Consider the following 27,083-nt stretch of genomic DNA (forward strand, 5'->3'; position numbering starts at 1 on the left):
TCAAGATTGTTCTTATCTGCCCATTTTTAATACAGTAGGTAACGGATACAAGCACATCTCATATAAGAAAATGTAGAAAAAAACACCATGTCTTTTTGTTGTGTTTTAGTGCAGAAAATGTTTCATATAAGAAAACCTTGTATAAGAAAAAAAACTGCTAAAAGAACAATCTGACAATTACACAAGGACAAAATCTCATTCAAAACCAATTCTTATAATTATAAAAATCTTTTTCTATGTGTCGGCAACACTTAATATTCTTTTTCAACATATCAATAAATTCAAAACTGTACTCCTTTAAAACATTCCTGATTTGATTTAATTCAAATCTTTAAATTTTCTCGATGAATTGCAACCTATTACATAATATATGTATAACAACTACAAAGGCATCCTTTGCTCAATTCACATATATTTTAGATAAGAATAAATAAATATAAACTCTGGTATAAAATTATGTTTAATTTCAACAAGTGGTATAGTACAGTATAATTACGAAATGTACAAACTTCGAGCATACTATAACGAAATATCGCTTATACATATACAATATGTAGGTAAACTTAAATAATTTATTTTTTTAGTTTTGGCCAATAGTATTATTTTGTTTTTTGGATATTCCTCCTTTAGCTAATACGGCGGCCTATCGCATTGGTGTAAATTATTTTTTTATTTACATCAATGCGATAGGCCGTATTAACTAAAGGTGAAATATCCAAGAAACATTAAATAATTTAATATTAAGAAAGACTGAAAAAATATCTTAAAAATATTTCCAATGATATAGTCGATTGAAGTTGAAAATGTATACAATTACAAAATTAACTGATACAATACTTTTTAAAAAATTTTAAAAATAAAGTCAATAAAGAAAATGAATAAAAAATTCTACATTTTTAATTAAAATATTAATTATCCAAGTTAAAAAATAAAAATTATATATTTGACAAATTTTAACTCAAATCGAAATGAAAAATCTTAAATCAAAATTAATTTTATAATTGAATCAATTAATCGTTTGTTCCGAAGAAATCAATTATAATTTTATATCTAAGTAATTCTGTTATTTATAATATCATGTTCATGATTGAGACAATTTCAATTTTAAAATTAATTGTATCAATTAATTTTGTGATTGAATCAAAAACATTTTTTTTACATCCTTTTAGTACATGCGAAAATAACTAACGTTGTTGTAAAATGGCATGTATTACCAAATGTCTCTGAGTGACTTAATCATGTCTCTGTATTCTGTTAAGGATTTCTCAGATTTTAAATAAACACAATCTTTGACATCATTTAAATCCTCAACTCCCATGCAAAACATTAATTCAATTATTAATAATTGTTCATAAACTACGGGCCAGTCGACATCAAGTGTCTGGGCACAAGTCTCCAAGAGCCAAAAAAATCCTTTTGGTAGTTTATCGCGTACTTGAAGATGTTGTCCGGTTGTTAACGGAAGCATGTTACCCAATAACATCCAACAATCCATGTTGGAATTTAAAAATTTAAGTGTTTCAGGTTCAATATTGGGCGGTGTTGTAGTTTCGGTAATAAATTCACTTTTAATGTAAATTTCTCCAATTGACATTGGTGTCATTGGTCTTGAAGAATTATTATGGTTAGTATTTGAATGATCCATATGGGGCTCAAGGTTATCGTAGAGATAATCTTCATCATCTATATCTGCGAAAATATCTACTATACCCAAATTTCGTCGTGGTTTTTTTATATTATTAAATGTTGGTAACGGATCCATATTGCATTCACTAAATACATCAATAGAAGAGGTATTTGTTTGTTCACAGTGTGTTTTTGTACAATAATTGTTTGATGACATGGATGTCTTTTGTTTGGGCCGCGGGAGAAGATCGATTTTTGGGAGAAAAGACAAAAAAAGAAAATATAGAATTTAGAGAATATTGTACACAAAATATTTTTGATGGTATCTTTAAAGCTTCGATCTATTTAGTATCCTAAAATATACATAGATTTAGAACCACATACATCAACAATCCCAGCACAAATTAGGTAACCACATCTCATTACAATTTACATTACCAAGAGTAAAGCTGTCATTACACATTGCATTACATTGCAGTGAGTTATAATGGCTAACTTGTAATGACAATAATAAAAACTTCGCGGTAATTTTTTAATTGATATTCTCAAAATGTAATGTATGTGGCTATTAATGACATAATAAAATAGAATAAATGATTGTACCATTAGGTATAATTACTCACATAATTGAGCATTTACTTAAAAAAATCAAAAAGAATATGTTATGTAACGGTAATTCTGAAGATTTTTTCATTAAGGAATATTCTTCGCGAATATTTCATAATAACTGTGTTTTAAATTAATGACGTTACCATACTAAAGGGTGATTTGTTAAGAGCTTGATAACTTTTTTTTTTAAAAAAACGCATAAAATTTGCAAAATCTCATCGGTTCTTTATTTGAAACGTTAGATTGGTCCATGACATTTACTTTTTGAAGATAATTTCATTTAAATGTTGACCGCGGCTGCGTCTTAGGTGGTCCATTCGGAAAGTCCAATTTTGGGCAACTTTTTCGAGCATTTCGGCCGGAATAGCCCGAATTTCTTCGGAAATGTTGTCTTCCAAAGCTGGAATAGTTGCTGGCTTATTTCTGTAGACTTTAGACTTGACGTAGCCCCACAAAAAATAGTCTAAAGGCGTCAAATCGCATGATCTTGGTGGCCAACTTACCGGTCCATTTCTTGAGATGAATTGTTCTCCGAAGTTTTCCCTCAAAATGGCCATAGAATCGCGAGCTGTGTGGCATGTAGCGCCATCTTGTTGAAACCACATGTCAACCAAGTTCAGTTCTTCCATTTTTGGCAACAAAAAGTTTGTTAGCATCGAACGATAGCGATCGCCATTCACCGTAACGTTGCGTCCAACAGCATCTTTGAAAAAATACGGTCCAATGATTCCACCAGCGTACAAACCACACCAAACAGTGCATTTTTCGGGATGCATGGGCAGTTCTTGAACGGCTTCTGGTTGCTCTTCACTCCAAATGCGGCAATTTTGCTTATTTACGTAGCCATTCAACCAGAAATGAGCCTCATCGCTGAACAAAATTTGTCGATAAAAAAGCGGATTTTCTGCCAACTTTTCTAGGGCCCATTCACTGAAAATTCGACGTTGTGGCTCGTTAGTAAGTCTATTCATGATGAAATGTCAAAGCATACTGAGCATCTTTCTCTTTGACACCATGTCTGAAATCCCACGTGATCTGTCAAATACTAATGCATGAAAATCCTAACCTCAAAAGAATCACCCTTTATGTTTTAAATAAATGCTTTATTGTACCTCATTCACATTACACTTTCAAAATCGCCTTCACTAGATTTCAACTGTCATTTGCCTTATAAAAAGGGATATACAAAACCCCCTATAGTAGATTTCGAAAATAATTTGAATCTAACTCCCTTAAACAACAACATTTATTTCTATTTTAACTGTAAAATTAATTTGCCTGTAATCTTATTTAGATTATTTGTTACATTTTTGTTTATTTCTACAATATTCGTTTCTATTGAAGTAATATTCATATTACAGCATTACTCGCCATATTTTGATCCATTGTAATCGGCTAGAGAAGTCAATATTTTCGAGATTTGGTTGTCTGAGTGGCTATTTTGCAAACTTTGGTATATCAACGAATAAGTGATTATATAATATAATAATATAATCACCTAATATGTAATCACTTATTCGTTGATATATATGCTTTAAAAGCACTACTTATTTCATTGCCAAATGTATGCCTGGGGAGAAGTACTTTCCTTCTAGGACATGCGTATGTAAATGTAATCCGGAGCGATTTTTAAACAGGCTTACCTACAAGATTATCGGGTAATGAGAGTTTTTGCTGAGATGGTATGACATGTAGCAAAAGTCCATTTTTAAATTTTCATTTTGGAAAAGGCGACGTAGACTACTCAGCACGGTTGCCACAGTTGTTAGAATTCTACCAAACATGATTGATTTTGTTACTGTTCGGTAGAATTCTTGATGTTTTGGTAAATTTTGCAATAAAGTGGTACTTCAATTTTCTATAGAAGTAGATTTTTGTGAAAATGATGAAATAATAATTTGGAAAAAAATCTGTAGAAATAATCTTTTGAGAAAATTTTCTGTAGAAGTAGTTTTGAGAAAACTTTCTACAGAACTAAAATTTTTATAAAATTTTCTATAGAAGTAACATTTGGATAAAATTTTCTATATAAATAAAAGTTTGACAAAATTTTCTATAGAAATAAAATGTTGACAAAAGTTTCTATAGAAATAAAATTTTCCTAAAGAAATGCAATTTTGACAATATTTTCTATCAAAATAAAATTTTGATCAAATTTTCTATAGAAATAAAATTTTGACAAAATTTTCTATAGAAACAAAAATTTTCTATAGAACTAAAAAAATTTTACAAAATTTTCTATAGAAATAAAATTTTAAATGCATATATCATCTGTGATGCGCATTTAAACTGATTGTCTGTACGAAGTACACATAGTGTACCGTAGTACATGTAATGATATAATGGCATTATTTATTAGCCTATCATTACCGGTTATTTTTATGGTGTATGGAAACGTGAAAATGTTGTCCAAAATGGTTGGGAAGACAGCTGTTTCGGATTTCCACATCCTCATCAGTTCCCTTTATTGGACGATCTACTGATCTCAATTATTAGACTATGTTGGTAAGTCATTCTTCTATTGTAAAGAACTAGCTTAAGCAAATCCAACATGTCCAAAAAAAGAAATGCAGTAGAAAACATTTTCACCTTCCAATTACACCACTCCAGTATGTTGCCGTCGGCAACTGATTTACTGGAGATTGAATGCCATGCAATGACATTCGATGGCCGTATGCTGCCTGTTTCCATTGTTTTTGTTGTTTTCGTTCAGTCGTTTTGTTTTTAAATGCATATATCATCTGTGATGCGCATTTAAACTGATTGTCTGTACGAAGTACACATAGTGTACCGTAGTACATGTAATGATATAATGGCATTATTTATTAGCCTATCATTACCGGTTATTTTTATGGTGTATGGAAACGTGAAAATGTTGTCCAAAATGGTTGGGAAGACAGCTGTTTCGGATTTCCACATCCTCATCAGTTCCCTTTATTGGACGATCTACTGATCTCAATTATTAGACTATGTTGGTAAGTCATTCTTCTATTGTAAAGAACTAGCTTAAGCAAATCCAACATGTCCAAAAAAAGAAATGCAGTAGAAAACATTTTCACCTTCCAATTACACCACTCCAGTATGTTGCCGTCGGCAACTGATTTACTGGAGATTGAATGCCATGCAATGACATTCGATGGCCGTATGCTGCCTGTTTCCATTGTTTTTGTTGTTTTCGTTCAGTCGTTTTGTTTTTAAATGCATATATCATCTGTGATGCGCATTTAAACTGATTGTCTGTACGAAGTACACATAGTGTACCGTAGTACATGTAATGATATAATGGCATTATTTATTAGCCTATCATTACCGGTTATTTTTATGGTGTATGGAAACGTGAAAATGTTGTCCAAAATGGTTGGGAAGACAGCTGTTTCGGATTTCCACATCCTCATCAGTTCCCTTTATTGGACGATCTACTGATCTCAATTATTAGACTATGTTGGTAAGTCATTCTTCTATTGTAAAGAACTAGCTTAAGCAAATCCAACATGTCCAAAAAAAGAAATGCAGTAGAAAACATTTTCACCTTCCAATTACACCACTCCAGTATGTTGCCGTCGGCAACTGATTTACTGGAGATTGAATGCCATGCAATGACATTCGATGGCCGTATGCTGCCTGTTTCCATTGTTTTTGTTTTTTGACTGAACGAAAACAACAAAAACAATGGAAACAGGCAGCATACGGCCATCGAATGTCATTGCATGGCATTCAATCTCCAGTAAATCAGTTGCCGACGGCAACATACTGGAGTGGTGTAATTGGAAGGTGAAAATGTTTTCTACTGCATTTCTTTTTTTGGACATGTTGGATTTGCTTAAGCTAGTTCTTTACAATAGAAGAATGACTTACCAACATAGTCTAATAATTGAGATCAGTAGATCGTCCAATAAAGGGAACTGATGAGGATGTGGAAATCCGAAACAGCTGTCTTCCCAACCATTTTGGACAACATTTTCACGTTTCCATACACCATAAAAATAACCGGTAATGATAGGCTAATAAATAATGCCATTATATCATTACATGTACTACGGTACACTATGTGTACTTCGTACAGACAATCAGTTTAAATGCGCATCAAGATGATATATGCATTTAAAAACAAAACGACTGAACGAAAACAACAAAAACAATGGAAACAGGCAGCATACGGCCATCGAATGTCATTGCATGGCATTCAATCTCCAGTAAATCAGTTGCCGACGGCAACATACTGGAGTGGTGTAATTGGAAGGTGAAAATGTTTTCTACTGCATTTCTTTTTTTGGACATGTTGGATTTGCTTAAGCTAGTTCTTTACAATAGAAGAATGACTTACCAACATAGTCTAATAATTGAGATCAGTAGATCGTCCAATAAAGGGAACTGATGAGGATGTGGAAATCCGAAACAGCTGTCTTCCCAACCATTTTGGACAACATTTTCACGTTTCCATACACCATAAAAATAACCGGTAATGATAGGCTAATAAATAATGCCATTATATCATTACATGTACTACGGTACACTATGTGTACTTCGTACAGACAATCAGTTTAAATGCGCATCACAGATGATATATGCATTTAAAAACAAAACGACTGAACGAAAACAACAAAAACAATGGAAACAGGCAGCATACGGCCATCGAATGTCATTGCATGGCATTCAATCTCCAGTAAATCAGTTGCCGACGGCAACATACTGGAGTGGTGTAATTGGAAGGTGAAAATGTTTTCTACTGCATTTCTTTTTTTGGACATGTTGGATTTGCTTAAGCTAGTTCTTTACAATAGAAGAATGACTTACCAACATAGTCTAATAATTGAGATCAGTAGATCGTCCAATAAAGGGAACTGATGAGGATGTGGAAATCCGAAACAGCTGTCTTCCCAACCATTTTGGACAACATTTTCACGTTTCCATACACCATAAAAATAACCGGTAATGATAGGCTAATAAATAATGCCATTATATCATTACATGTACTACGGTACACTATGTGTACTTCGTACAGACAATCAGTTTAAATGCGCATCACAGATGATATATGCATTTAAAAACAAAACGACTGAACGAAAACAACAAAAACAATGGAAACAGGCAGCATACGGCCATCGAATGTCATTGCATGGCATTCAATCTCCAGTAAATCAGTTGCCGACGGCAACATACTGGAGTGGTGTAATTGGAAGGTGAAAATGTTTTCTACTGCATTTCTTTTTTTGGACATGTTGGATTTGCTTAAGCTAGTTCTTTACAATAGAAGAATGACTTACCAACATAGTCTAATAATTGAGATCAGTAGATCGTCCAATAAAGTGAACTGATGAGGATGTGGAAATCCGAAACAGCTGTCTTCCCAACCATTTTGGACAACATTTTCACGTTTCCATACACCATAAAAATAACCGGTAATGATAGGCTAATAAATAATGCCATTATATCATTACATGTACTACGGTACACTATGTGTACTTCGTACAGACAATCAGTTTAAATGCGCATCACAGATGATATATGCATTTAAAAACAAAACGACTGAACGAAAACAACAAAAACAAATAAAATTTTGACAAAATTTTCTATAGAAATAAAATTTTGACAAAATTTTCTATTGAAATAAAATTTTGACAAAATTTTCTATAGAACAAAAAAAGTTTTAAAAAAATTTTCTATAGAAATAAAATTTTCATTCGTTTTGTTTTGTTATTGTTGGTTTTTTTCTTTAATCATTGTTTGGTTTTAAGCTGAAATCAAAAACAACAACGAAGAAATAAAATTTTGACAAAATTTTCTATAGAACAAAAAATTTTGAAAAAAAAAATCTATAGAAATAAAATTTTGACAAAATTTTCTATAGAAATAAAATTTTTACAAAATTTTCTATAGAAATAAAATTTTTACAAAATTTTCTATAGAAATAAAATCTTGACAAAATTTAGAAAATAAAATTTTTGTTGTTGTTTTTATTGCAGTTTAAAACCATACATTGACTAAACTACAAGTGTAGCTTAACCAACAGACAAAAAGAATGTTTGTCAAATTTATTTGGGCAAAGCCCTATAGACTGCAAGATGGTTGGATGGACGCACGTGTTGGAATTACCACATTCCTCATCAGCATCCTCTACTTGCAGCAAAACTATCAACCAATTATCAGAATAAATTCAGGCAGTTCATTAAAGCCAACAATGAACCACACTTGAACCTCCCGAAAAAAGGTTTTGTATGATAGCCGGCTTATGCCGAAATAAATTCAAAACAAAATTTTCTTTTTTTTTCTATAGAACTAAACAATTTTGACAAAACGTTCTATAGAAATAAAATTTTCTCAAAATTTTCTATACATAAAAATTTTCTATAGAAATAAAATTTCGACAAAATTTTTCATAGAAATAAAATTTTGAAAAAATATTCCATAGAAGTTCAATTTTGATAGAATTTTCTTTATAAATAAAATTTTGACAAAATTTTCTATAGAAATAAAATTTTGACAAAATTTTCGATAGAAATATTTTTAAGCTGAAATCAAAACAATAACGAAATTTTCTATAGAAATAAAATTTTCAGAAAATTTCCTAAAGAAATGCAATTTTGACAACATCACATTTTGATCAAATTTTCTATAGAAATAACATTTTGACAAAATTTTCGATAGAAACAAAATTTTCTATAGAACTAAAAAATTTTGACAAAATTTTCTATAGAAGTAAAAATGTTGATAAAAATTGTCAAAAAAAATTCTATAGAAATAAACTTTTGAGAAAATTTTCTATAGAAGCAGTTTTGAGAAATTTTCTACAGAACTAAAATTTTTATTAAATTTTCTATAGAAGTAACATTTGGACAAAATTTTCTATATAAATAAAAGTTTGACAAAATTTTCTATAGAAATAAAATTTTGTCAAAAGTTGCAATAGAAATAAAGCTTTGACAAGAGTTTCTATAGATATAAAATTTTGACAAAATTTTTAAGCTGAAATCAAAACAACAATAACGAAATTTTCTACAGAAATAAAATTTTGAGAAAATTTCCTAAAGAAATGCAATTTTGACAACATCACATTTTGATCAAATTTTCTATAGAAATAAAATTTTGACAAATTTTCTATATAAATAAAATTTTGACAAAATTTTCTATAGAAATAAAATTTTGACAAAATTTTCTATAGAAACAAAATTTTGACAAAATTTTGTATAGAAATAAAATTTTTACAAAATTTTCTATAGAAAATTTTTCTATAGAACTTTCTATAGAACTAAAAAATTTTGACAAAATTTTCTAGAGAAATAAAATGTTGATAAAATTTTCTACCGAAATAAAGAAATAAGCTACACTTCTAGTTTAGTCAATGCATGGCTTTAAGCTGAGATCAAAAACAAAAAAAAACAACAATAACGAAATAAAATTTTTACAAAATTTTTTATAGAAATAAAATGTTTACAAAATTTTCTATAGAAATAAAATTTTGACAAAATTTTCTATAGAACTAAAAAATTTTGACAAAATTTTCTATAGAACTAAAAAATTTTGACAAAGTTTTCTATAGAAATAAAATTTTTACAAAATTTTCTATGGAAATAACATTTTGACAAAATTTTCTATAGAAATAAAATTTTAACAAAATTTTCTATAGAAGTAAAAATGTTGTTAAAATTGCTATAGAAGTTCGATTTTGATAAAATTGTCTATAGAAAAAAAACATTGTCAACATTTTCTATAAATTCAATATCTTTAAAAATTTTAATATCCATTGTAAGTTCTCATTTTCTGTAGAAGTAATAACTTTCCCTTGTTGGTGCAAGCTTAAATCGTTAAGGCATTTATAATTCGACACATTTACAATTCAAGGCATAGTTATACAACCAAAATTGTCGCTAATAGAAAATACCAAAATATATGATATTGCAAATACTGAAATAAAATAAAATAGTAAAACATTTATTTTGTCGAAAAAAAATCTAACAAAAATTTTATCAAAACCTTCAAAATAAAGGTTTTTTAAGTTTGCTAGATTTTTTTTTTTAAATTCTACCAGCATTACTAAGGGGGGATTGTCCACCGCTGAAAAACGCAGTGATTGAATCCAGCCCTTTGTATGCAAGGCGGACATGCTAACCATCGCACCACGATGACTTGATGACTTATAAATAACAGGATTTCATTTCGCAAATGCGTTGCAAATCTCCCGAAATAACGTGTAATTACTATTTTTCAACCTGACTAATACCTCATTCACATTACACTTCCAAAATCCACTTTACCCAGATTTCAAATGTCATTTGCCTTATAAAAAAGGGATTTCAAATCTACATTTAGTAGATTTTGAGCCTAATGTGTATGACTTATAAGATGGGTCTGACAAATTGTGGTGATTCATGTAGACGTAGTAGATATAAAACAAATCGGTGAAAATTCCTGCGGAATAAATGTGACGCGTAATTTTTATTTGCTCACCTTTTTCTTTTTCTTGGAGATTGCTGTTTGATCATCCGTTATCCATGCTAGATCATCTTCATTTGCACTGATATGATTGCTTATATTTTTAATCCATTCCATATCCGTTATGTTAAAATTTGCCTTCTGCTGTTTTCTACAATCATATATTTTTCTCGTACATAGAAAGATTCCCGTGTAATTTCTATTGTTCGTTGTTTCTAAACAGCTGACTTGCAAGTCTATATTATTATTCCGAAAATATTCGATTAACGGTTTTACTTCCAGGTATGACTGCATATCACGCTTAGTATGATCTGTGTGCATAAAATGTGGTATTGTGGGAATAACGCCATATTGTGTGTTGAGATTATCGCGATGCAGAAGAATAGTCTTAAAGTAAGTTAAAGCTGGTGTGTAGGTGGGTTTGAAAATAATTTTTGCTTGGCTCATAGAGACATCAGTGTCTAAATCGGCGTCGTTTTCTCTCGTCTTATAATTTTCCAAAAAGTTTTCCAAAATTACTTTGAGGCTATCTAATTTTTGTTTGATAATGGGATGCGATGATACTGTGTTATAGGATTGGGCTAGTTCTTCTCGTCTTTGTATATCGTCAGTCATTTGCTCTAGAATTTGTTCGGTGCTCTCCCGCTGCTTAAATTGCTTGCAAAATGCCTGATTATAATAGGATACAATAATTTTTCGCATTTCTATATATCTCTGCCATTCGGTCCATACAAACAGTAGTGGACGATTTTCCTTATTTTTACGGTTTAATTCTTCGATTTTTCTATTAAGCTTCATATTGGCACTTGATATCTGTCTCTCCTTGCATCCATCCAGACCAAATAGTAATTTTAAGATAAAAATAATGTACGCCATCGCTCTGGCCTCATAATCTGGATATTGATTAGAACCACGAGTTTTAAAACAGGGTGGTAGAAAATTGATTAATCTTTCTGCATAAATGCGTACTTCTTGAGGCAGACATAACTCGGAAACGTATCTCTGAACGAGTTCAACTATGTTGGGCGTAGTAAAATTTCTAATTCCAATGTTTTTAGCAAACAAACCTACGTGTTGGCGGAAATTCTGCAAATATTTAAATATAAAACATATGAATATAAAACCGAGTTAATATGTTAATTCACATACCTTGTCTATACATTTTTCTGAAAATCTATGAAATTCGACTTTTTTCAAAATTTCAGTCACATTAGGGGCAATATTTTCAGGAAAATATTGAAAAATATTTTTGCTTGCAATGTGATCCTCATATATAAAACGACGAAGATCTGTTAATTGCAAGTCATCTCCAATTAGATTCAATGCTATAGCCAAAATACTATAAATCTGTCTAATATTCATCACGGTAAGACAATACTCTCGGCGTTTTAATTCTGTAGAGTTAGGTTGGCTATGGCACTGCAGTAGACCCTCAGAATCCATTTCGTGGCGCAGCAAATGCTTTACTGGCATTCTCTTTTTTAGATATTTACGTGCTTTCATATTGAAAGAAAGTTTAATAGCTTTGTTCGAATTTGCTGACGTAGATGTTGCAGAGGTTGCCGAAGAATACAATGATTCGTTTAACTTTCGCTGGAATCGAAGAAATGAATAATTAATTTAGATTAATAAGTAGACTAAGAATAATATAAACAAATTTTCATACATATTGAATTGGACAATCTACTTGTGACAGATGAAATGTATCTTTCGAGTCGATGGCTTGTATTTCGCTTGCTGAAATAATATTGCAATACGAACACAACAAAGTCGAACCCAACAAAATCAACTATTGAGGATTGGTGGAATGAGACAAAAATTCAGCGAACTCAGTGGACGCCCAAAGGAGATTTCTACGTACGACTACATTAGGAAAATCTACAAGATGATTGTTATTTGAAATTGAATAAGATACCAGGCACTCGAAAGATATCATCTGAAATGTTACATCCAATCTTTCATGAATATTTAGGTTTGAGAAAGCAAATTGAGTGTCAGATGAGCTCACATTTAAGCAAAAATAAAGGTGATGTTATGATTTATTCAAGATGATCAAGCATAATAAATTTCACTTCCGAGTCCAATCGACAGTCCTCAAAGTATACATTGTACACGATGACCATGATCTACAGCTTCAAACTAAACGCAAATGGAAAAGTTGTGGCGTCTGTATTGTGAGATTCGCATGTAACAAATTTCATTGAATACCTTGAAAAAGGAAGAGCTATCAACAATGACTATTATGTACTGTAAAAGCTAAATAACGGCCGCATTTGGAGAAAAAGAAAAACATTTAGTTTTGATTTACTTCCGCATCCACCGTATTTTCCAGAATACTACTTCCTCGGCGATACGGATAAAAAAAGATGTTGACATTGCCCAAATTACGAGACGCTTTAGAAATTTTAAAAGTTCTACTTCACGTTATTGACCTTTAACTGTTACTAAGGGTGTACCCCAAGGATCGATATTGGGCCCTCTCCTATTTTGCCTTTATATAAATGACCTTCCAAGTTTTCTAAAGTTTCCAAAAATGCATGTATATGCTGATGATTTGCAAATCTACTTGAGTTGTAAAAAAACTAAGTTGACAGATGGAATCGATAAATTAAATTTGGATCTACTTAACATACATGAATGGGATACAGAAAACAGTCAACATGTTAACCCAAATAAATCAAAACTATTAATCATGAGCAATCGCACACATGTCGTTTCGTTTTTATCAGATTTGCCTGAAATTGGAAATCTACAGGTATTTTGGGACCATAAAGAGGTGTGTCGAAAATGGTCCGTATCGGTCCATGTTTTAGTACAGCCCCCATATAAACCGATCTCCCGATTTTGTTTCTTAGGCGTCTAGAAACAGTATTTTCTATCCGATTTGTCTGAAATTGAAAATCTAAAGGTATTTTGGGACCATAAAGAGGTGTGTCGAAAATGGTCCGCATCGGTCCATGTTTTGATATAGCCCCCATATAGACCGATCTCCCGATTTTGCTTCTTGGGCGTCTAGAAACTATATTTACCATCCGATTTGCCTGAAATTGGAAATCTAGAGGTATTGTGGGACTATAAAGAGGTGTGTAGAAAATGGTCCATATCGGTCCATGTTTTGGTATAGCCCCCATATAGACCGATCTCCTGATTTTGCTTCTTACGCGTCTAGAAACAGTATTTTCTATCCGATTTGTATGAAATTGAAAATCTAAAGGTATTTTGGGACCATAAAGAGGTGTGTCGAAAATGGTCCGCATCGGTCCATGTTTTGATATAGCCCCCATATAAACCAACCTCCCGATTCGGAGTCTTGGGCATATAAAAACCGTACTTTTTATCCAATTTGCCTGAAATTGGAAATATAAAGGTATTTGAGGACCATAAAAGGTGTGCCGAAAATGGTGCTCATCGGTCCATGTTTTGATATAGCCCCCATAGAGACTGATTTCCCGATTTTGCTTCTTGGGCTTCTAGAAACTATATTTTCTATCCGATTTTCCTGAAATTGAAAATCTAGAGTTCTTTTGGGACCATAAAACGGTGTACCAAAAATGGTGCCCATCGGTCCATTTTTTGGTATAGCCCCCATATAGACCGATCTTCCATTTTGCTTCTTGGGCTTCTAGAAACTATATTTACCATCCGCTTTGCCTGAAATTCTTGAGCTACAATAAACTGTATTTATTACATGATTTGCCTGAAATCGAAATCTAGAGGAATTTTTAGACCACAAATAAGAGTGCCGAAATTGAGGTATATCGGTCCATTTTTTGGTATAACCCCCATATAGACTGATCTCTCGATTTTTACTTCTTGGGCGTCTAGAGACTATATTTTCTGGCCGATTTGTTTGAAATTTAAAATCTGGATCACAAATATGTGAGTAGCAAATGGGGCCTATCGGTCCATGTTTTGGTATAGCCCCACATACACCGATCTCCTGGCTTTATTTCTTGGGCTTCTAGAATACGTAGTTTTTATCCGATTTGCTGGAAATTAGTAATCTATAATAAAATTTTAGACAAACGAAATTTCTTTTTCTTATAAAGTGTTTTCGTTTATTCAACGATTGTCTCTAAAATTTGTGTCAAAAGAAAACTTTGCTTGTCTAAAATTACATTTCTCAAAAAAGAAAACACTTCTTTCAGGGTATAGCAGGCGCACTGATCATGAAAATTGCTTCAAACTGGAAGTAAAAGTTCCAGATTTTACTCATCGTATTTAAATAAATGCGGAAAAATCTACAGATTTAAGATTTTAAATCAAGGCGTAATTTCAACATATACACGATATGTTTATATTTTCTTGGTTCTCATAAATCCAAAATCTTATTTGGTCTTCATAGGTAGAATCTTTAAAGTTTGTCTTCGGGAGCTGGCTCGTTTGGGAGAAGATTTGTCATCAAACCCCTACAATTCTATATATTATCAAGTAACCCACTACGACGAAGAGTTTTCATAGTAAACTATTATACTTGATTCATGGTGGTGGGTATTTAAAATTCGGCCCGGCCGAATTTACAATTTTTTATACTTGTTAGAATTATATTTTGTTGTTTTTAAATGATTATAATAAAATATCTCTATATTTGTTGTGATTTGTAATTGTAATTGTAAATCCTACCAACATTAATCATATACTGTAATTTAAAAGATTTTATATATCTTGTATGTGAATGAGTAAGTAAAATAAATAAATAAATTACAAGTAATAAAAAACGATTTTTAATGTAGTGTAAAAATGTCTACCTACCGTAACCCGTTCAATTTAAAGTCAACATTTGGAATTTTTAGATAGAAGTCGATTTCGATTTGGAACTTTTAGACAGAAGTCGATTTCGATTTGATAGGGATTAGTCGGTTTTGGACAACATCAAAATTCAATTTGATTTGAATTTCAATAACATCAAAAGCCGATTAGTCAATTAAAGAAGATTTTGATTTAAAAAAAAAAGGTTACTGCTCATATCTCCAAAAGTGTCATAGAGCGAAAAGGAGTAAATAATTTCCATAAGATTTTGAAGTTAGTTAGCATATAAGACACAAACTGAATCATTTCCCCCTTCCAGATCTATACTGAAGGTTATGGAAATTCGCAATGAAACATTTATAGCCAGGCTTGTGTAAATTGGTATCTGGTATTTTCTTTTTAATAACTTAATAATACACAGAAAAAATATGGTTCGTAATTGATAGCAAGTTTTGTACTTCAATTTATTTAATCGCAATTCTACCCAGTTAGTTTAAATTTCAAATTGGTACATTTTTGTCTGTATACTAATTCCTTCATTTTCATGGCCAATTAGCACATATGTAATATGTAGAAATTCCAAAAAAAAAGTAGGAAATTCCATTCAAATCCTTAAATAAAATCAAAATTTTTATATGAAACACATGTTTTGCCAATATCTTCAAACTTAAGAGTTGAAAAGCGAAACGGAGCTTAAAAAATCGTAAATCCCATCCAAATCTAGAAAAGTGGATTTTTAACTTTTATATCCCTACTCAGCGAATATTTCTTGAAGCCAGAAGGCCATCTTTTGCAGTGGTCGACCTATTCAAATTAAAAAAAAATCTAAACGTAGAGAAATGGGCCAGAGACAGCATACAAGCGTCCTTTACATTCATTCTTTACCAGAAGTTAGGTTAGGTATTGTGGCGGCCGATATTTCCGACTCACTTAGACTATTCAGTCAATTGCGATAACACAGTGGTGAACTTCTCTCTTATCACAGAGTGCTGCCCGATTCTATGTTAAGCTCAATGACAAGGGACCTCCTTTTTATAGCCTAGTCCGAACGGCGTTCCAAAGGTAGTTTTCAACTGGAAGTTAAAGCATTCGGCGAGTATACATATATACATCGTCTCCAAATGACCTTGGATTTCAAATAATATCGATCTGATGATGTGAGAGAAGTTCCGACTTGTGTTGTTCATAGGACGTATGTAATAAATATTTATTTTATTTAATTATCTATGCACTTTTTCAATTATTGTACAGCATACTTCAAGTACTAATACAATATAAAGTGAATGAAAACACATTTAACTACCGTGCAGGTTTTTACGATATTATCTATAAATACTGAACACTGATTTACTTCTACACTTCAACAATGATTGATGAGGCTCATTAAAAAGTACGATTTCCTCAAATCTCCTTAAAATTTGCATCGACATATGGTAGCAAGCGGATTTCAATAATTTAAAAATGTGTATAAAAGGCTTCGAAATAGCATTTTATTTTATTCACTCAACAGTTCTCAAATCTTAATAGAAATGCGTTTTTTACTTTGTTTCTTGTTTTTAACAATTTTCTATTTGGCAGTAGGCATTAATGCATCTGAATCTCCAAAAGAGTTGGAATATGAAAACTTTGATACACCAGCTTTTGATGTGATAAAAAATGGTAAGTTTCCTTTAGCGTTTTATCGTAATTATCTAAAACATGTTTATCGTTGCAGATGATGAAATGATCAAAACCAAGTTGGAGATGGAGAAAACAGTACCGGAGCCACGTACAAAATCCTTATTACTGCCTCTTCTATTCCCAAATGTGTTCTCTTTTCCCCAAATGTAATATGTATATTTATAGAATTGAGCACAGGATGAAGAAATATACGTGAAGTGACATTTCGATATTGTGAACTACTAAGAGCTATGAAACCTGGTTTCTTTTTTTAATTGTTTTATTCTAATTATTTCCAAAGTTTATTTCTTTGGGCTTCAAACGAAAGATATTTGTTTAAATTTTGTTTTTTTAATATATGTATACAAATATTTCTCAAGAAATTTACAAAAAATTTTGAGTTCATGGCAAAACTAGTAGCCAGAGAATGAAACTGATCCATTTTGTTGGCGCCGGCTGACACTAAGTTTTTACCATTGATGGCGTAGATTAACGTTACAATTTTGTGTAGACGAAATTTTGTCTAGTAGTTTTCCAAAGAAATTACTATGAAATGGGCTTCTGAACAATTTAAGTCTACACTTAGTCAAGATTTGCATTAAAAAATTATAAAAAAAAAACAAGTAAGGAAAGTCTAAAGTCGGGCGGGGCCGACTATATTATACCCTGCACCACTTTGTAGATCTAAATTTTCGATACCATATCACATCCGTCAAATGTGTTGGGTGCTATATATAAAGGTTTGTCCCAAATACATACATTTAAATATCACTCGATTTGGACAGAATTTGATAGACTTTTACAAAATCTATAGACTCAAAATTTATGTTGGCTAATGCACTAGGGTGGAACACAATTTTGGTAAACAAATATGGGAAACATTTAAATCTGAAGCAATTTTAAGGAAACTTCGCAAAAGTTTATTTATGATTTATCGCTCGATATATATGTATTAGAAGTTTAGGAAAATTAGAGTCATTTTTACAACTTTTCGACAAAGCAGTGGTGATTTAACAGGAAAATGTTGGTATTTTGACCATTTTTGTCGAAATCAGAAAAACATATATATGGGAGCTATATCTAAATCTGAACCGATTTCAATCAAATTTGGCACACATGACTATACTACCAATTGTACTCCTTGTGCAAAATTTCAAGCTAATCGGGATAAAACTCTGGCTTCTGGGTCCATATAAGTGTATATCGGGCGAAAAATATATATGGGAGCTATATCTAAATCTGAATCGATTTCAACCAAATTCGGCACGCATAGCTACAATGCTAAATCTACTCCCTGTGCAAAATTTCAACCAAATTGGGCCAAAACTCTGGCTTTTAGGACCATATTAATCCATATCGGGCGAAAGATATATATGGGAGATATATCTAAATCTGAACCGATTTCAATCAAATTTTGCACACTTGACTATACTACTAATTGTACTCCTAGTGCAAAATTTCAACCAAATTCGGCCAAAAATCTGGCTTCTGGGGCCATATAAGTCCATGTCGGGCGAAAGATATATATGGGAGCTATATCTAAATCTGAACAGATTTCAATCAAATTTTGCACACTTGACTATAAGACAAAGTGTTATGCTTGTACAAAATTTCAAGCAAATCGGTATAAAACTCTGGCTGCTGGGTCCATATTAGTGCATATCGGGCGAAAGATATATATGGGAGCTATATCTAAATCTGAACCGATTTCTTCCAAAATCAATAGGGTTCTATTCTGACCCAAATTAGGAACATGTGCCAAATTTGAAGGCGATTGGACTTAAATTGCGACCTAGACTTTGATCACAAAAATGTGTTCACAGACAGACGGACGGACGGACAAGGTTATATCGACTCAGGGTCTATATCGTCTCCTTCTGGGTGTTACAAATATATGCAATAATACCCTGTTCCACAGTGTGGCGCAGGGAGTTATAATGGAGTTAAAGAGGACATTTTAACATTTTTCCTTAGTACACATTAATATTTTTAATGATATTTTATATTTTAGTCGTTGTTGTTGAAACTGTTTTTAATGTAGTTTCATCCATTTTGTTCTATGCTTGTGTAGTTCAGCTGGTAGCCAGATCAAGAAACCCTGCGACAAGGATGGGGTGTGTCCGGAGTGATCTGGTAGTGAGACGGGTAGGCTTAGCTGGGCAAGCAAAAAGGTGACGAGTGTCATGTGGCCCTTGATTACAGATGGGATACACGTCATCTACGCTGCTATCAATCACTGATAAGTATGAATTGAGGCGGCTGCACTTGCCTGATCTTAGTTGGGCCAAAACTACCCTTTTCTGCCGTGGAAGGCAGACAAGGGTACGGTGCTATGGGCGGCGGTCGGACTCCGAGAACAGGATTAACCTTGTAGCTTCTCACCGCTTCAGCTACAGTATCCTCATGAATCCTGTTCAGACCTGTCTGGTATGCTGCATGGTCTAGAGGCTTTCTTTTGTAACGTTGGATCTCGGGCTCTAGAAGGTGAAGATCATCCCTTACATTCCTGGGTGGAGGTTGTCTATCCACAAGATGGTGATTCGGATGACAACTTCGATGGCAACCCAAGAGGTACTGCTTTGACAACATGTAATTGTGTCGACGCTCTGGGATGATAGTGGTCTCCGCATGAAGGTGATCCAGGGGTGTACTGCGGAGAAATCCTGTTGAGGTTCTAAGGGCAGCGTTCTGAGATAGGTCTGTATGTTATTCCACTGCGTATCGCTCGTTTGAGGTGTCCAGACTGGCGCTGCATAGTTTACCACTGACCGGCCAATTGCCTTATATGTAGTTAAGAACGTTTCTTTGTCCGCACCCCAAGTGCTGCCGGCAAGCGACTTGAGGACCTTGTTTCTACCGTGGAACTTATCACAAATTGCAGCGGCATGGGCGGACGACTTAATACAATTAATACGTGTTGTAATCGGGACTGACATACTTCAAGTTATTTGATGTAGAAATATTTAAATGTTTAAAATTTTAAAAATATTTGATTTTAAATTAAAAAAGAAATAGATTCAGAAGACATTTAACTCTTTGGTGCATTTAAACCGTACTATGGACATATCTGTCATCGTGGCAATATATTTCATATGCCAGTTAGGAACTAACTGCTGAAAAATTTTTCACCCAATGTTTATCAGTAGTTAAAGTCTAAAGGTAGAATTACATACCATGCGTTCAATTCGTCCGATAATTGAAGTGTTGAAATTTCTCTTTGAAATCAAAAGCTCTAATAGTCTGCCGCAAACAGAAAAAATCAACCCTTCCATCAACGCACGGATTGACGCGTGGTGTGTAATTCAACCTTAACGGAGCTACATGAAAATGGCCATAAATATTAGTAATAAAAATTATCACAATTACTCCAACTTTTTTTATTAAACAATTTAATTACCTTGGCCCTTCGCCAACTTCTTGTACTCATATCTTCGCCTCCACTAGTACAACTAGTATCATTCGCACTTTTTCGACGTTTTCGCTTTAATTTTGTATGATTGTAAATAGTTTCTGCATCACTAAAATAACGGAGAGTCATTATGCAATGTTGATATAAGAGCTGCCTGATACCTACTTCTTTAAATAACGAATGCCCAATTTTGGTAAATCAGCATGTTTCTTATTAAAGAAAGCAACTTCCATGCGTCGCAAATATGCAGCCCATACTTGCAATGCCATAAGCTTTAATTCTTCCTTGGCCCCAAATTCAAGAAGTTCTTGGACGTAACCACGTAAAATGTAATTGTAGAACTCCCAAGAAGTCAGCTGAGCTAAAATAAAGCCAAATTCAGTAGAAAAATTAATCAAATGAAAGAATCTTTTTAAATTAGCTGCATAATATAGAATAGCTAAAAATGGACAGAGTTCTCGGGGATACCCGAAATCATATTTATTGGCCCTATTGTCGATGTTTTATTGATATATTTTAGGTTTGCGACTGTCGCAAAGTTGTAAACGTCACATACGCGTCGTAAATGTAGAAAAGGTAACAAACGTCGCAAACTCAAAATACTTCAGTCGCGTCAGCTGGACAGCGAATTCGATGATATCCAAGATGATGATATGTGGGAAGAAGTTTCAATTCTCAGGAATATCCATAAAGTTATTAACGGATTTAAATAAATAAACTAAAGAATAGACTTATTTCAATGGGAGAGTCCAACCCGAAATTGCTATGTCATACTCGATGGTGCAGTAAACGTGACGACGCTAATAATTAACCTTCCACAAATTTAAGTGAACTGTTGTTTAGTAACAATGAATTCATGAATTCATTTTTGACTTTTTAGGGCCTATTTTCTTTCTAATTAAAATTTGACCAAACTCCATCTAGTCATTCGCTGATGCAACAAAAGCTTGGATGAATATTATGGACCACGCCAACTCAGAATACTTTGAAGTTGCGAATGGGAGATGTAAAACTAGTTGAGTTTTTAATAAATACAATATAACATCATATTTTTTTGCATCCCTTTTTATTGGGGAGCCAAGCAAAATTAAATTTAAAAATGTTCATAATTTCTTTTATATGAAATGAGGTTTTCTACATTAGGTTTGCGACGTTTGTGACATCCGTATTATACCGTTGTAAATGTATGTCGCAAAAGTCACAGTCTGCGACAGGCCAACCCTGTATATTACGCCTCTGCAAAACTCTGAACCAATATGGCTTCCAATTTACATACGCAATAGGTATCAAAAAACTTTTACCTTATACAAAATTTGATCGTTTAAGTGAAGTGAAGTGATCGTTAAGTTAAGATAATATGATACTCTGGTTTTAAGGAATACGCGAAATATTACCAATTCAAACGGCCATATTTATTTTGTGTAAAAATATTTTTAGTTGAAAATCTGTGGAAATAATCGAAATTTAAGAATCTATTCAAATGCTCTATGTTGCAATAATGTGCAATGTCCAATACACACAAAAAAATATTTTTGGATTCAATCACGAAATTAGTTGATCCAATTAATTTTTTATTTATTTATTTATTTTTATTTATTTCAAAATTTTTTCGTAATTACAATGCCTTCCATCACAGAAATGATAGTATCAATAACCGAAGTCAAAAGTAATTGATCCAATTAAAAAACAAGTGAGTAAAGTAGAAAGTCGGGCGGGGCCGATTATATCATACCTAAACCACACCTACTTAATTAGTAAGTATAAGGATTTGTGGGGTACCATTGAAATAGGGTTGCGAGACAAACCCTATCTCCATATTCAAGAAAATTAAGGGGTACATGTTTGTGTGAGTTTTATCACAATCTTAACAGAAATGTCTGATATATGGAGCTATAGTTGATTCTGCACATACAGAGTTAGTATGCAACTAATATTGTGTCTATTACAAGAGGAAATTGTTCAATAAGTTGTTAAATATATTTATGTAAGAGCTACAGTTAGTCTAACTACTATCGGCTAATACATTAAAAATTGAAATTTGAGTAACATTGGTTAATATGTTAAATAAGAGTATTATGACCAACATTGGGAAAATCGAGCGATGCATTTATATGGGATCTATATCTAAATCTGAACCGATCTGTATGATAGTTTCCAGGTTTGGTTTGATATATTCCACGCTAAATTTGAGTCAGATAGGTTAATAAATGATGCCACTATGGTAAAAATAAGGTTATTGGAGAAAAATTTCAAAATCTGCCGCTGCATATATATGGGAGCTATATCTAAATCTGAACCGATTTGGATGATATTTAACAGTTTTAATTGATACCACAGAAGGTTAATTTGTTCTAAATTTGAGTACGATCGGTTAATAAATAAGGTTCTTATAGCCAAATTTGGGAAAATCGGGCGATGTGGGAGTTATAGCTAAATCTTAACCGATTTCTATGATTTTTTGCACAAATAGTATGTACTATAGAAGATTAAATTATCTTACTATAGAAGATTAAAACTATAGAAGATAAGGTTTGGCCAACTTTGAGTAAGATCGGTTGATAAATAAGGGACTTATGGAAAAATTTGTGAAAATCAGGCGACGCATATATATGGGAGCTACATCTAAATCTGAACCGATTTCGATGAAATTCTGCACACATGAAGGGTGGTAAAATAGATTACTGAGTGGCAAATAATTTACTGTCCGATGATCTGATAGTAAATAAGCACAATCTGATCCCATTTATCGAAATCGGGCGATACTTACATATATATGAGAGCTATATCTAAATTTCATCCGATTTTTTCAATAGCGTTCGTCTTTGTACCAAAAAAGCGCCATATACCAAATTTCATCAAAATCGGTTGATAATTGCGAACGGAATCTTACGAACAACAAATACAGGGGCGGACGGACGCCAAAGGCTAGATCGACTCAGGAAGTGATTCAAAGTCGATCGGTATATATTTTATGGGGTCTAAAATCAATATTTCTGGTATGCACATTTTTTGGCCGATCAAAGTTATTGTACCCTGAACACTATGTGGTTTAGGGTATAATTAATTGATATAATTAGGTTTTGTGATTGATTTTTGTTTTAATTAATTTGTTTTAATCAAAAAAATTTTAATTGAATATTTTTGAAAATTCAATTCAAATTTTAATTGGAAATGTTTTGGTGAAGCGCCAGCATGGTAGGAAATATACACAAGCATTGTCATATATAATTTTTAATTTTTAATTTTTCTCTTTAAATTGGCATCTAAATAATTCGACAACCACTTTGATATGAGTTGAGGTGCGAAACATGAGTTTTTAGTCATCCAAGGATTACACGAGCGCTCTGTGATTGTGACGTATAGAGTCGGCATGTCCATCGTCTACGCCCAAATTTTTTTCCCAGACAACTCCAAACCAACTTTTAAAATGGTTTCCCAATAATATTGACGCCAGGCAAGAGAATCGTTGGGGTTGGATTATTTCATCGGGCAGCCGGATCAAATTCTTAGCTTACTCATTACTCCATAGTGTGTTTTTGTCTTGAGGCAAATTTACGACGATTATGCATTCGTTTTAGGCGGACAGCTTCTATTTGCCAACGCTCATATAAATAAATTTATTACACTTTGTAATTATAATAAATAAAGAAATAAAAAATTAAATATGCACTCGTAGCATATATTTTACTTTTTCTAGTCTAATTTTTTCTTTGGTGTAAAATTGTATGCCGATTCTACTTCTTACGGGCGAGTTCGGCTGCCTCATTATATGTGAAACCACATATAAGCCTTGATACTTTAAAAATATTACCAGCTAGACAAGAGATAATCTGCCACAGAAAAAGGTACATGACCAAACTACCATACTACATTTTTGCATGCAAAATCCACGCTGACTTTTACATGTTGGATGATAAGTCCCCGGTCTGACACATAGATGGCGTCGCTAGTATTAAATGCATAATATTTATTATTAACATAGTACCAACCTTCAAATGATTCGTGTCAAAATTTGACGTCTATAACAGGTTGGCTGATAAGTCCCCGGTCTGACACATATTATTTATTACTTATATAGTGCATATTATTTATTATTTATACAGTACCACCTTCAAATGATTCGTGTCAAAATTTGACGTCTGTAAGTCAATTAGTTTGTGAGATAGAGCGTCTTTTGTGAAGCAACTTTTGTTATTGTGAAAAAAATGGAAAACAGGAATTTCGTGTTTTGATAAAATACTGTTTTCTGAAGGGAATACGGTGGAAGCAAAAACTTAGCTTGATAATGAGTTTCCGGACTCTGCCCCAGAGAAATCAACAATAATTGTTTGGTATGCAAAATTCAAGCGTGGTGAAATGAGCACGGAGGACGATGAACGCAGTGGACGCCCGAAAGGGGTGGTTACCGACGAAAACATAAAAAAACACAAAATGATTGTGAATGACCGTAAAATGAAGTTGATCCAGATAGCAGAGGCCTTAAAGATATCAAAGGAACGTGTTGGTCATATCATTCATCAATATTTGGATATGCGGAAGCTCTGTGCAAAATGGGTGCCGCGCGAGCTCACATTTGACCAAAAACAACAACGTGTTGATGATTCTGAGCGGTGTTTGCAGCTGTTAGCTCGTAACACACGCGAGTTTTTCCGTCGATATGTGACAATGGATGAAACTTGGCTTCATCACTACACTCCTGAGTCCAATCGACAGTCAGCTGAGTGGACAGCGGCCGGTGAACCGTCTCCGAAACGTGGAAAGACTCAAAAGTCCGCTGGCAAAGTAATGGCCTCTGTTTTTTGGGATGCGCATGGAATAATTTTTATCGATTATCTTGAGAAGGGGAAAACCATAAACAGTGACTATTATATGGCGTTATTGGAGCGTTTATAGGTCGAAATCGCGACAAAACGGCCCCATATAAAGAAGAAAAAAAGTGTTGTTCCACCAAGACAACGCACCGTGCCACAAGTCATTGAGAACGATGGCAAAAATTCATGAATTGGGCTTCGAATTGCTTCCCTACCCACCGTATTCTCCAGATCTGGCCCCCAGCGACTTTTTCTTGTTCTCAGACCTGAAAAGGATGCTCGCAGGGAAAAAATTTGGCTGCAATGAAGAGGTGATCGCCGAAACTGAGACCTATTTTGAGGCAAAACCGAAGGAGTACTACCAAAATGGTACACCAAAAATTGGAAGGTCGTTATAACCGTTGTATCGCTCTTGAAGGGAACTATGTTGAATAATAAAAACGAATTTAGACAAAAAAAGGTGTTTTTCTTTGTTAGACCGGGGACTTATCAGTTAATTGAATATGGAAATTTGAACACTCTGTAAAGTTCTTGAAATTTTGCTATCTTACTGACACTTGCAACAATTTGATATTATTTCAAAATTGCTTCCTTAAAATGTAGGCTCAACTCAAATTTGAAAATATATGTGTAAGCTCGATATATAGATTTTGTCAAAAAAATATTTTCATAGGGGTCTCTCTAATACACATACAGGCATGGTTTGCTTTTAATATCGTTGTTCTTATATTATAATTGGGTACTTTTGTGAATGTTTTGCAACAATTTGATATCATATCAAAATTGCTTTCTTAAAATATAGACCTCAACTCAAATTTGAAAATATATGTGTAAGCTCAATATATAGATTTTGTCAAAAAAAAAAATATTTTCATAGGGGACACTCTAATACATATACAGGCATGGTTTGCTTTTAATAAATATCGTTGTTCTTATATTATGAACAGGTACTTTTGTGAATGTTTTTAATGTGGGTAATTACTTACGCTTTTCTGCCTTAACAACATTTATTTTCATAGTCTTTGAAAGCTTTGTTCCCGCAGTCTCATTGAAGGCATCGTCCTCATTTTCTACTTCTACTTGTCGAACTTGTTCTTGTTTTGTACCACACTCTAGACAAAAATAGAAACCTTCACGTTGTTCAAATTCATTTTCACCGCACACCGTACACGAAATATTGGGAATTGCGACGTCCTCCATTATTCGTTTAATTCAGTAAACGAAAAAGAATATTATATGAAGGAGCACAAATTGCGGTTGGATCAAGAAATAAAATGTAAACAAAAGATTTTGACATTCGTATATGTACTACCAGACTGCATAAGAAGTCCAATAAGAGGGTGGCAACCTTTTTCTATGTTTATACTATTTACCACAAGATGGCGTATTGGATAGGATGCCAACGTTGTATTTTATTAATACGCCGTTAAATTTAAGCATATGTTGTACTCGCAAAAATCCCTAAGAAATAACTAATTATTAAATAATAATAAAAGGCAAATAATGACGGCAAAACGTTTATTGCCTATTAGGCTTTGTCTAAAAGGTAAATTTGTATGTATGCAGTATGCATATAAATTTCATCATCTCATTTCCCCAAGGTAATCAGTATCACTTACCATCCAGTAGACCAAATAGATATCCTCTTTAATATTTCTTATTATTTTTCTTTTTTATTTTGAAAATACACATAACCATTTGTTTTGAGTCTTTTTTGTCAACATTTGTTTGATTTTATTCGTTTTTCTGTCTTTATCAAGTGTACATTCGTTAGTTTTTACTTACATTAT

At 32.8% G+C, this 27,083-nt stretch overlaps 1 protein-coding gene across 1 annotated transcript; it reads right to left on the reverse strand.

The window, feature by feature from the left end:
• Nucleotides 1–392: 392 nt before the first annotated feature.
• TAF1B (TATA box-binding protein-associated factor RNA polymerase I subunit B) lies at nucleotides 393–26,573 on the reverse strand. The gene is made up of 6 exons (XM_075291965.1): nucleotides 26,280–26,573; nucleotides 20,648–20,843; nucleotides 20,471–20,591; nucleotides 11,815–12,258; nucleotides 10,681–11,751; nucleotides 393–1,849 (listed from the first exon to the last, which is right to left on the reverse strand). Exons 1-6 carry the CDS (start codon nucleotides 26,491–26,493, stop codon nucleotides 1,211–1,213), a joined length of 2,685 nt encoding a protein of 894 aa, XP_075148080.1. The 5' UTR covers nucleotides 26,494–26,573; the 3' UTR covers nucleotides 393–1,210.
• Between the last annotated feature and the right edge of the window lie 510 nt (nucleotides 26,574–27,083).

The sequence above is a fragment of the Haematobia irritans genome, chromosome 1 (genome assembly GCF_050003625.1).
Source record: "Haematobia irritans isolate KBUSLIRL chromosome 1, ASM5000362v1, whole genome shotgun sequence".
NCBI lineage: Eukaryota > Metazoa > Arthropoda > Insecta > Diptera > Muscidae > Haematobia > Haematobia irritans.

Excerpts from the sequence above, each read along its gene's own strand:
- TAF1B (XM_075291965.1), bottom strand. The coding sequence starts at position 26,493 with ATGGAGGACGTCGCAATTCCCAATATTTCGTGTACGGTGTGCGGTGAA. Across the intron at positions 11,752-11,814 it reads CAGAAAAATGTATAGACAAG|AATTTCCGCCAACACGTAGG; the intron begins GTATGTGAATTA and ends AAATATTTGCAG. Across the intron at positions 1,850-10,680 it reads TCTCCAAGAAAAAGAAAAAG|ACATCCATGTCATCAAACAA; the intron begins GTGAGCAAATAA and ends CCCAAACAAAAG.